At 46.7% G+C, this 12,844-nt stretch overlaps 1 protein-coding gene and 1 long non-coding RNA gene across 12 annotated transcripts in view; one reads left to right on the forward strand and one right to left on the reverse strand.

Annotated features, from left to right (window-relative positions):
- The window catches only part of LOC125972471 (uncharacterized), a 14,523-nt gene extending 7,260 nt beyond the window's left edge, over nucleotides 1-7,263 (forward strand). Inside the window, exon 2 of the long non-coding RNA XR_007482819.2 lies at nucleotides 6,676-7,263. This is a non-coding gene — a long non-coding RNA (uncharacterized lncRNA). The remainder of the gene's footprint in view (nucleotides 1-6,675) is intronic.
- robo2 (roundabout, axon guidance receptor, homolog 2 (Drosophila)) overlaps nucleotides 6,594-12,844 on the reverse strand; it is a 155,857-nt gene continuing 149,606 nt past the window's right edge. For 10 of the 11 annotated variants that reach the window (XM_068651318.1, XM_049726161.2, XM_049726158.2 and 7 more), the window contains 5 exons: nucleotides 10,247-10,444; nucleotides 9,862-10,020; nucleotides 9,583-9,786; nucleotides 8,785-8,979; nucleotides 7,532-8,701 (listed from right to left, as the gene is read on the reverse strand). In XM_068651318.1, the coding sequence (XP_068507419.1) occupies nucleotides 8,700-8,701; nucleotides 8,785-8,979; nucleotides 9,583-9,786; nucleotides 9,862-10,020; nucleotides 10,247-10,444 (758 nt within the window). In that variant the 3' untranslated portion in view covers nucleotides 7,532-8,699. Of the gene's footprint in view, nucleotides 8,702-8,784; nucleotides 8,980-9,582; nucleotides 9,787-9,861; nucleotides 10,021-10,246; nucleotides 10,445-12,844 lie in introns of all 11 variants that reach the window. The other variant, XM_049726159.2, reaches the window with a different exon arrangement.

Consider the following 12,844-nt stretch of genomic DNA (forward strand, 5'->3'; position numbering starts at 1 on the left):
TTTTTTTTTGACAAACTACCATGTATGGTAGTTTTTTTTTTTTCCTAACTTTTTTTTTTTAAAAAAAACAACAAAAAACTACCATACATGGTAGTTTAAAAAAAAAAACTACCATACTTGGTAGTTGTTTTTTTAAAAAAAAATGAAATTTTTTTTGGGAAAAAAAAAAAAACTACCATACATGGTAGTTTGTCAAAAAAAACTACCATACATGGTAGTTTTTTTTTTTTTTCAAAATTTTTTTTTCATTTTTCCAAAAAAAAAACTACCATACATGGTAGTTTAAAAAAAAAAAAAAAAAACTACCATACATGGTAGTTTGTAAAAAAAAACTACCATACATGGTAGTTTATCAAAAAAAAACTACCATACATGGTAGTTTGTTTTTGGGTTTTTTTTTTTCAAAAAAAAAGTAAAAAAACAAAAAAAAAACTACCATACATGGTAGTTAAAAAAAAAAACTACCATACATGGTAGTTTTTTTTTTTTTTTTTTCAAAAAAAAAAAGTTAAAAAAAAAAAACTACCATACATGGTAGTTTAAAAAAAAAAAACTACCATACATCACTCACTCACTCACTCACTCACTCACTCACTCACTCACTCACTCACTCACTCACTCACTCACTCACTCAATAAACTACTCACTCACTCACTCACTTACTCACTCACTCACTCACTCACTCACTCACTCACTCACTCACTCACTCACTCACTCACTCACTCACTCACTCACTCACTCACTCACTCACTCACTCACTCACTCACTCACTCACTCACTCACTCACTCACTCACTCACTCACTCACTCACACTCAACTACTCACTCACTCACTCACTCACTCACTCACTCACTCACTCACTCACTCAATAAGCTACTCACTCACTCACTCACTCACTCACTCACTCACTCACTCACTCACTCACTCACTCACTCACTCACACTCAACTACTCACTCACTCACTCACTCACTCACTCACTCACTCACTCACTCACTCACTCACTCACTCACTCAATAAGCTACTCACTCACTCACTCACTCACTCACTCACTCACTCACTCACTCACTCACTCACTCACTCACTCACTCACTCACTCACTCACTCACTCACTCACTCACTCACTCACTCACTCACCCATGCTCACACTCACTCACTCACTCACTCACTCACTCAATAAACTACTCACTCACTCACTCACTCACTCACTCACTCACTCACTCACTCACTCACTCACTCACACTCAACTACTCACTCACTCACTCACTCACTCACTCACTCACTCACTCACTCACTCACTCACTCACTCACTCACTCACTCACTCACTCACTCACTCACTCACTCACTCACTCACACTCAAGTACTCACTCACTCACTCACTCACTCACTCACTCACTCACTCACTCACTCACTCACTCACTCACTCACACTCACTCAACTACTCACTCACTCACTCACTCACTCACTCACTCACTCACTCACTCACTCACTCACACTCACACACCATCTCACACACCATCTCACTCACTCACTCACTCACTCACTCACTCACTCACTCACTCACTCACTCACTCACTCACTCACTCACTCACTCACTCACTCACCCATGCTCACCCATCCTCACTCACTCACTCACTCACTCACTCACTCACTCACTCACTCACTCACTCACTCACTCAGTCACTCACTCACTCACTCGCTCACTCACTCACTCACTCACTCACTCACTCACTCACTCACTCACTCACTCACTCACACTCAACTACTCACTCACACTCAACTACTCACTCACTCACTCACTCACTCACTCACTCACTCACTCACTCACTCACTCACACACTCACTCACTCACTCACTCACTCACTCACTCACTCACTCACTCACACTCAACAACTCACTCACTCACTCACTCACTCACTCACTCACTCACTCACTCACTCACTCACACTCACTCACTCACTCACTCACTCACTCACTCACTCACTCACTCACTCACTCACTCACTCACTCACCCATGCTCACCCATCCTCACTCACTCACTCACTCACTCACTCACTCACTCACTCACTCACTCACTCACTCACTCACTCACTCACTCACTCACACTCAACTACTCACTCACACTCAACTACTCACTCACTCACTCACTCACTCACTCACTCACTCACTCACACTCAACTACTCACTCACACTCAACTACTCACTCACTCACTCACTCACTCACTCACTCACTCACTGACTCAACTACTCACTCACTCACTCACTCACTCACTCACTCACTCACTCACTGACTCAACTACTCACTCACTCACTCACTCACTCACTCACTCACTCACTCACTCACTCACTCACTCACTCACTCACTCACTCACTCACTAACTCACACTCACTACTCACTCACTCACCCATGCTCACACTCACTCACTCACTCACTCACTCACTCACTCACTCACTCACTCACTCACTCACTCACTCACTCACTCACACTCAACTACTCACTCACACACACTCAACTACTCACTCACACACTCACTCACTCACTCACTCACTCACTCACTCACTCACTCACTCACTCACTCACTCACTCACTCACTCACTCACACTCAACTACTCACTCACTCACTCACTCACTCACTCACTCACTCACTCACTCACTCACACTCAACTACTCACTCACTCACTCACTCACTCACTCACTCACTCACTCACTCACTCACTCACACTCAACTACTCACTCACTCACTCACTCACTCACTCACTCACTCACTCACTCACACTCACCCAACTCACTCACTCACTCACTCACTCACTCACTCACTCACTCACTCACCCACACTCACTCACACTCACACACCATCTCACACACCATCTCACTCACTCACTCACTCACTCACTCACTCACTCACTCACTCACTCACTCACTCACTCACTCACTCACTCACTCACTCACCCATGCTCACACTCACTCACTCACTCACTCACTCACTCACTCACTCACTCACTCACTCACTCACTCACTCACTCACTCACTCACTCACACTCAACTACTCACTCACTCACTCACTCACTCACTCACTCACTCACTCACTCACTCACTCACTCACTCACTCACTCACACTCAAGTACTCACTCACACTCAAGTACTCACTCACTCACTCACTCACTCACTCACTCACTCACTCACTCACTCACTCACTCACTCACTCACTCACTCACTCACTCACTCACTCACACTCACTCAACTACTCACTCACTCACTCACTCACTCACTCACTCACTCACTCACTCACTCACTCACTCACTCACTCACTCACACTCAACAACTCACTCACTCACTCACTCACTCACTCACTCACTCACTCACTCACTCACTCACTCACTCACTCACTCACTCACTCACTCACTCACCCATGCTCACCCATCCTCACTCACTCACTCACTCACTCACTCACTCACTCACTCACTCACTCACTCACTCACTCACTCACTCACTCACTCACTCACTCACTCACACTCAACTACTCACTCACTCACTCACTCACTCACTCACTCACTCACTCACTCACTCACACTCACTCAACTACTCACTCACTCACTCACTCACTCACTCACTCACTCACTCACTCACTGACTCAACTACTCACTCACTCACTCGCTCACTCACTCACTCACTCACTCACTCACTCACTCACTCACTCACTCACTCACTCACTCACACTCACTACTCACTCACTCACCCATGCTCACACTCACTCACTCACTCACTCACTCACTCACTCACTCACTCACTCACTCACTCACTCACTCACTCACACTCAACTACTCACTCACACACACTCAACTACTCACTCACACACTCACTCACTCACTCACTCACTCACTCACTCACTCACTCACTCACACTCAACTACTCACTCACTCACTCACTCACTCATTCACTCACTCACTCACTCACTCACTCACTCACTCACTCACTCACTCACTCACTCACTCACTCACTCACTCACTCACACTCAACTACTCACTCACTCACTCACTCACTCACTCACTCACTCACTCACTCACTCACACTCAACTACTCACTCACTCACTCACTCACTCACTCACTCACTCACTCACTCACTCACTCACTCACCCACACTCACTCACCATCTCACACACCATCTCACTCACTCACTCACTCACTCACTCACTCACTCACTCACTCACTCACTCACTCACTCACTCACTCACTCACTCACTCACTCACTCACTCACTCACCCATGCTCACACTCACTCACTCACTCACTCACTCACTCACTGACTCACTCACTCACTCACTCACTCACTCACTCACACTCAACTACTCACTCACTCACTCACTCACTCACTCACTCACTCACTCACTCACTCACACTCAAGTACTCACTCACACTCAAGTACTCACTCACTCACTCACTCACTCACTCACTCACTCACTCACTCACTCACTCACTCACTCACTCACACTCACTCACTCACTCACTCACTCACTCACTCACTCACTCACTCACTCACTCACTCACTCACTCACTCACTCACACTCAACAACTCACTCACTCACTCACTCACTCACTCACTCACCCATGCTCACCCATCCTCACTCACTCACTCACTCACTCACTCACTCACTCACTCACTCACTCACTCACTCACTCACTCACTCACTCACACTCAACTACTCACTCACACTCAACTACTCACTCACTCACTCACTCACTCACTCACTCACTCACTCACTCACTCACTCACTCACTCACTCACTCAACTACTCACTCACTCACTCACTCACTCACTCACTCACTCACTCACTCACTCACTCACTCACTCACACTCAACAACTCACTCACTCACTCACTCACTCACTCACTCACTCACTCACTCACTCACTCACTCACTCACTCACTCACTCACTCACTCACTCACTCACTCACCCATGCTCACCCATCCTCACTCACTCACTCACTCACTCACTCACTCACTCACTCACTCACTCACTCACTCACTCACTCACTCACTCACTCACTCACTCACTCACTCACACTCAACTACTCACTCACACTCAACTACTCACTCACTCACTCACTCACTCACTCACTCACTCACTCACTCACTCACTCACTCACTGACTCAACTACTCACTCACTCACTCACTCACTCACTCACTCACTCACTCACTCACACTCACTACTCACTCACTCACTCACCCATGCTCACACTCACTCACTCACTCACTCACTCACTCACTCACTCACTCACTCACTCACTCACTCACTCACTCACTCACTCACTCACTCACTCACACTCACTCACTCACTCACTCACTCACTCACTCACTCACACTCAACTACTCACTCACTCACACACTCACACACTCACACACTCACACACTCAACTCACTCACTCACTCACTCACTCACTCACTCACTCACTCACTCACTCACTCACTCACTCACTCACTCACTCACTCACACTCAACTACTCACTCACTCACTCACACTCAACTACTCACTCAACTACTCACTCAACTACTCACTCACTCACTCACTCACTCACTCACTCACTCACTCACTCACTCACTCACTCACACTCACTCACTCACTCACTCACTCACTCACTCACTCACTCACTCACTCACTCACTCACTCACTCACTCACTCACTCACACAACTACTCACTCACTGAAAATGGCGGTGTACCTAATGGAGTGTCCGTGTGAGTCCCTCGTTAAGTGCACCTGCGTGAAAAGTTTTAGCTCCAGTAGAACGTGAAAGTGGCCAAAAACTTTTCACGCAGGTGCGCTTAACGAGGGTCACTTGGAAAACATGTTGGAATGCGGCCCCGAGGAGCAGAGCTTGACACCTATGACCTATGACCATGATATTTCCCTAATAAAGTGGCCTGTTATTAGGTACACTTGAAAATGGCGGTGTGCCTAATGGAGTGTCCGTGTGATTCCCTCGTTAAGTGCACCTGCGTGAAAAGTTTTAGCTCCTGCAGAAAGTGAAAATGGCCAAAAACTTTTCACGCAGGTGCGCTTAACGAGGGTCACTTGGAAAACATGTTGGAATGCGGCCCAGAGGACTAGAGCCTGTTATTAGGTACACTTGAAAATGGCGGTGTACCTAATGGAGTGTCTGTGTGACGTCACAGATCAAACAGCCAATCAGAAAGTGGGGGTGAGGGCGGGTGTGGCACTTTTCACTTTCAATTAAGCTTTGACCATGATTTTTCCCTAATGAAGTGGCCTGAAAATGGCGGTGTACCTAATAGTGTCCGAATGACGTCACAGATCAAACAGCCAATCAGAAAGTGGGGCGAATGTGGCACTTTTCACTTTCAAAAGCCCAACTATAAATCTTAATTTTTTATTTTTTATTTACAAAAAAAAGGCTTACTATACATGGTCTTTTTTTTTTCACAAAAAAAAAAAATAGCCTGTTGTTCCTATATTTTTCATGGTCTTCAAATGTGACTTTCTTGAAATTATTTAAAATATTTCTTACCTTGAATTACAAGGATAAAACATCGATCAACACAAAGCTATGTGAAACTTCAAAGTGAGGAAGACATCGTTGATTTTCAAAAATATTTTATTTGATATTGAGGCGGGTACAAGGGAAACCAAAAGAACATGGATTCATTTTTATCTTACAGGAAGAAGGACAGTGAGATGTGCACGGCCGTCAGTTCTCTTTTTGGGGACGAGGAGGACATGCAAGTGAATTCAAAGGAGGATGTGGAAGAGGACGTGACTTACAAAGCAAATGAAGCGACTGTAGAGAAGACGGCTGATCGGGACCGGACACAAAGATTTCCCCCGACCACTTCTTTTAACTTGCATTTTTTTTCCATTTCTGATTTTTTTTTGAATTAAGAAAAAAGCAACACACACAAAAAGGCTACAAAGAAGCAACAACTTTGAAAGAAAAAGAATTTTGGCTCCTCCTGCGCACCATAGCCACCTCATCCGGAGCGCCTCGCAACTTTACAAATAAAACAAAAACACATTTCGTACACCACAAATTGTTATGCATATTCCACGTTAGACTTTTTATCATTTTTTTTAATAAATACAAAAGGAGGCCGTGGTGTCAACGTAAAAGAAGGAGAAACACGATTATTGGACATTAAAAATTTGGTCTTTGTCGGAATGTGGGGGGACCGCATGTGGATAGAACGTTTATGTATACATACATAAATATACACGTATATATACATGGACACCAGCAGAATGAAAAAGAACCTGAGATACTCTCGTGCACCTCATTTCCAGAAACACTGGCCACTGTGCGGACTCAAAAGATGAAATACCATCACAACAACCTCAAAAAACAAAAAACATTATCCAAGCACAAAAATACTGAAGAGCAGCAGAGTTTTGGTCAAAGGCAAAGAATCAAACAAAGGATGACATTGTCTGAAGTTTTGGATGCGCGCGCAAGTGTCATCCTCATTGTGTATTTTTGACACGTCTTTTATTGTCGGAGAAATGCAGCATTTTGTTGTAAAGTACTTTTTCAATTGAAGACACCTTGTAAACATCTGTCATTTTCAATTATCATCCCAATTTAACAAATGTATTTGCGACTTCTTGTAATCAAACAAAAATCACCCCTGAAAATCATCAATATGAATCTTCCAGGATACAATTATAAAGAAATAGCATTTAGTAGTCGATAAACTGCTGTGCGTGTGCGTATGTATGCGTGTGTCACGTGTGCTAATGTCCATTAGGATTTCAGACAAAATCTTGTTAAAGCTCCAATGAGGGCGCTTGAACATCAACTGAGGAGCAAAGCAGTAACGTGCTCCTCAAAAGAAGATTCATTCAAAAGATAAAAATCAATATGTAAACAATTGGGGATGCTCCACATTTACTTAAGTGCTGAAACATCACCTCAGTGTGGTCAAATCATTCAGAACAGAGTATAAAAAAAAAAAAAAAAAAAAAGACCCCCCGAATGAGTAATTGCTCGCCTTAAAGTGACAGTTTCCTCTCTGAGCTTCCCGGCTGGCTTGCCATTTTTTTTTTTTTTTAAACAAAACATCTCTCTGTACATTTCTCTCTATATAATTCTCTTCTTCTCTTTACAGTACAGGAACTCCTCTTCACATCTACTTTTTCTTCATGTCAGCAGGAGCTATGGTCTTTTTTTTATTGTGCTTATCACCAAAACGTTGCAGTGCAAAAAACAATAATAATAATAATTACAATAATTAATGGCAACCATTAGCAGATTGTTTGGAAAAAAAATAATAAAAATGACAATTTTATGGCACAGCAGCCACACCGTTCACATATTGGACAAGAAGAAACTAAATAATAATAATTAAAAAAACGGTTGGAGGCTTGCATAGCAACAGCAAGTTGAAAGAAGATATTTACAAGGAAATTAGAGATTTTAAAAAAAGGGCGCTCACCACAAGTGTCTCTCTTTCGGACACACACATACACATACGGAGTCAAAGTTTTCCTCAAAGACCAAAAGCATAGTGAGATGTCCAATATGTCCGTGTCTGTACATTGTACGTGGAACATGTTCATCTGTGACCGCTCCAGCCAAAACGTTGTCTGTCTGACCGTCCGGCCGCAAAGAAGGCGAGCACGTCGTCGCCCTTCAAAGGTTGAGGGGGGTGAGCGTCACCATTGGTTTTTCTTCTTTCAGTCATGTGAGACACTCTGTGAGGGAGGGGCAGAGTAGAGGAGTATAAAGTACGTACATAGTGAAGTCTAAAGAAAACAAGCTCATTGGTGGAACTCACATAACTCTCCTGAGTATTGCCCTTGCCCGTTGCCGCCCAGGAAGTCGGCGTGTTCCATGGCCGTCCACTGCTGCGGCTGCCGGGGGCCGTCCGTCTTGCGGGGCCCCGTCGAGCCCTTGGAGGAGGTGGTGCCCGACGAGCTGTGGCCGCTCGCCGACGGGAAGGACGGCCGGTGGTACGGCGGGCAGCTCTCCTCTGAACGCGCAAACATTTGGACACGTTAGCGTCAAGCCACGACGAGCACGGCGACGGCGCTCCGTTTCCGATGCCAACAACCGGTGGATAAATGTGTGGGAGACCCGCCGAGACGGGCTCGCCCGGATCCGTCTGCTGCCGTCGCGGGGACGATAAAAGCCAAAGTCATTCCCCGGCAGTTTGTGACAAGCGGCGCCTGCCAAAAGCTGGCGCCGGCTTCAAGGGGGGGGGGGGGGCAAGCTAAGGACGGCATTTTGGAACAGGGGGGAGATCGAGGAGAGCCAGCGCAAGTGTCAGACAGTGCCATCTGTTGACCGCACCGCAGCATGAGCGCTATCTTTCACACGGAGGAGGACGCAAGCGAGGGAGCGTGCAAACGGCCAAACTGCTAAGCGAGATGAGCAGCCTCTGTAAGAGGCAACTTTTCCAGGAAGCGGAAAATATTGAAAATGCTTCAAAAACAGAGGGCAGCCTTTTTTTTGGGGGGGATGACGCTAACGTGAATGGTTGTGTTCATATTTGATATTGTACATATTGCACAGCCGTGTGTTTTAGAGCCAGTTTAAATTGACAAGAAAAAAGGCACGAGAGAGTTGCACGTACCGGTTTTGTGGCCCAGCCGCTCTTGGCGGTGATGCTCCAGGGTGGCGCGCGCCAACTGCCTGTCGTCGGCCACGCCGGACATGGGTGGGCGCTCCAGGGATGTGGCCTTCCTCTCCGGAGGCGGGATCATGCTGTTGAGGCAGCGGCCCGTCTGGGCTCGGGCCTGGATCTGGCCGGGCGGGGGCTCGGGAGGAGGAGGGAGGTCTGTTCGGCAAACGGCACAAAAGGGTTCAGACACCCGGCAGAGACATATTCCCATTTAAGTCAATGAGCCCCCACCGTCTGCAGCGGCATCTCTGCGCTGGGGCGCCGCGGCCTGGTTCCGGGCTTTGCGTGCCGGCCTGGCGGCTCTCTGGTGGCCCAGGCTATGCGTTCCCACCGTGCTGCCATCCGTCGAGAACGGGCTGCCGGGCCGGTGTCTGTTGGACGAGCCTTTATCTGCGGAAAAAACAAATAAGCGGAGGAATTAATCGTGAATCAGGACGTTAGCATCCAGAAAGACAGGTAAGTCACGGCTAGTGAAGGTGAAAGCCAGGAGAAGAGAGTCAAGGCAGCCATCCCCCAGCCACAAAAGTGCCATGCGCAAAGTGGGCACCCGTAGCAGAAAGGAAGAAGGTGCGTGCCCACGCCGGCGGGAGGGCCGGACTCTGGTCGGGGCACCGACCTCGTTTGCAACGGCCTCGTTTGCTGAGGCCGCCGCCATCCAGCCGGTAGCCCGCCTTGTCGGCGGCGGCCACCAGGGCCTGGGCGAAGCTGCAGTGGGTGAAGATGGAGCCGTCCGACGAGCTGGCCGAGCTGGAGCGCCGGCTGGAGAAATTGCGCTCGTCCTCCGAGGCCGAGCCCCAGCCGTTGGCCATGGAGCCTGCAACGCCGTCATTCTTGGTGAACCGAGCATCTGGCCAAAATTAAGCGACTGCTACCGGAGGATCATCAGCAATGACCATTGCCACGTCAATTCAAATCCAAAATGTAGATTGCAAAATTTGGAAGTCAGAAATTGAGCTGCAGTGCATTTGTTTACTGCAGGATACAGCTCCACTTCCGTGTGGAAGACTGAACCAAAAACACATAAAATTCTTCTCCATTTAGTAGACGTCGCCACCTAGTGGCCTGGCATGCACACTGCAGCAGTTGGGTGTCTTCCATGAGACTTTTGTCAAAGCATTTTGCCAGTTTGTGGTGGCGTACCCTTCAACTCAACTTTGACCTCAATCCGCCCTCCCCCTTTGGTTGCCTTGTTAGCAATCTAGGCAGCAAAGCACTTGGGCAGGTGCCACTTAAGACGCGTGTGCCAAAGCGGGCCCAGCAGAAAGCTGTCACATTAACATGCCTGCTCTGGCGCTTGTCAAAGTCACAGATTTTTACTGACTGGCTGGCACCTTTTTTCCCCCCCAGCATCTCCAAATGTGGCCTTGAAAAAGAAATATTAAGGCGAACGCATTCAACTCTTTTTGATCAAACTGAATAGGGAATATTTTGAATTACTTATATTTCCACTTAAAATCAATCTTACATGTCACTGAAAAGAAATAGCTTACAAAAGATCCAATTTAGAAAAATATGCAACAAAAACAGACACTCAAACTTCTACCAACAACCCGGGCTAAAATAACCTCCTCCCCGACATGTTCCTTGACGCCAAGTACTACTTTTGTACGAACATTTTGCGGTAGGGGCAAAATAGCGGGAGCAGTCTTAACAAGCTGCCGAGCGACGCGGTCCGGAGCCGACATCAAAAGAGCCCAATGAACTGCTCATCTCCTGCAATATGGATGGTGAGGGATGCTGATAGCATTATGATTTATTTACATACACTCGCAAAGCCCCTTCAAAGAGTTTCCACTTCAAGAGTTGCGCCTTCCCCGCCAAAGGTTGCAACATATTTTGACTTCTTCTGCAGTTGGAAAGTTCCCCGATGAAAGGAAACTTGTGAAAAATGAACGCTTGCGTCAGGTACAGGAAGCTATCAAGTGCCCACACTCTTAAACATTTTATTTTTTATGCCGCTGGAATCTGAGGTGGTAACTACTTAGCCCCCTCCCCCCTTTTGAAATTCCTTTCAGATGTTCGCTCTGAGACAGACAGACAGACAGAGATTTCCAGCGGGTCCAATCCCGCCACGAAGAATAGCACTGATAATGAAGTGGCGAAAGCAGCCGCAGCTTTGGATGTGGAACTCTGCCTCAGCATATCACATCACAGAATGACCCCCCCCCCCCCCCCTACTTTCTTTTTCACACCCGCCAACAGCCACTTTCCACTGCAGCGCTTCCATTCCGGGAAAATAGCGTTGCAATCAAAAATGTCGACAAAGTAACGTAATTTGATAAAAATTCAATCAAGTTTTCTCTTTAAGCTCCAGGGGCGGAAAAGTTCTCAGACTTTTCAAAGCGACTCTGGATGACACAAAGTGACGAGAAGGAAAAACTAAATTATTCTATTTCTCGTCACGTTGGAGAATTTGCGGGAGGGGTGCAAAAACACATCTTTTGGGGGGGGGTTACAAAAAAATCTTTCCAATACCTCAGCACTTTGATGACACAATTGGACTCGCCATTGAAAATATTTACGATTGACTGGGTTTCATCAAGCAAAGCGCCATTTCCGTGTTTGTCTAAAACAATGACAAACGCGTGGAGGATTGACAGGAAGTTTACGGTTATTTGTACAGCCGGCGGGCGAGCGATGGCCGCAATAAATCTTCAGCTGTCGCTATCTTGGCAGGCCGGGAGGGGAGGGGCTGGTGGGGGTTGCGACCGACGACCAGATAGATTAGAAGAAATAGTGCTGTCTTGCGAGTAATAATACAGTGCGGGCGAGATGCAGCAGATTAGGGCGCAGTCGCCGCTTAAATACATCAGCGCGAGCATGTGTCAGCACAAGCTAAACCACACTTCCATCACACTACGCAAAAGTACTTTACTCGCCGCTGACGGGCCGGAGCAGCCAGCCAAACCTTTGATTCCCTTTTTTTAACGTTTTCTTCTGGGGCGAGCAAGCGTTGGCGTTTTACGGCCCTCGGGGTGGCCGAACGGCAACGCTCGTTTCTTTTACGCGCGACTTTGCGACGGTCAGCGTGTTAGCCGTGTCGTGCCCTTCATATGTCCTCCCGATCGTTTTGACAGATGGCCGTAAAGGTTTTCAGAGAGTTGTAAAAAAAAAAAAAAAAAAAAAAAAAAAAGGAAAACGGTCTGGAATGGAAATAGGCAGTGTCACACGTGAAATTTATTTCAAATCTCCTTTGTGAGATACGGCGCCAGAC

Source organism: Syngnathus scovelli, chromosome 7, assembly GCF_024217435.2.
Source record: "Syngnathus scovelli strain Florida chromosome 7, RoL_Ssco_1.2, whole genome shotgun sequence".
Classification (NCBI taxonomy): Eukaryota; Metazoa; Chordata; class Actinopteri; order Syngnathiformes; family Syngnathidae; genus Syngnathus; species Syngnathus scovelli.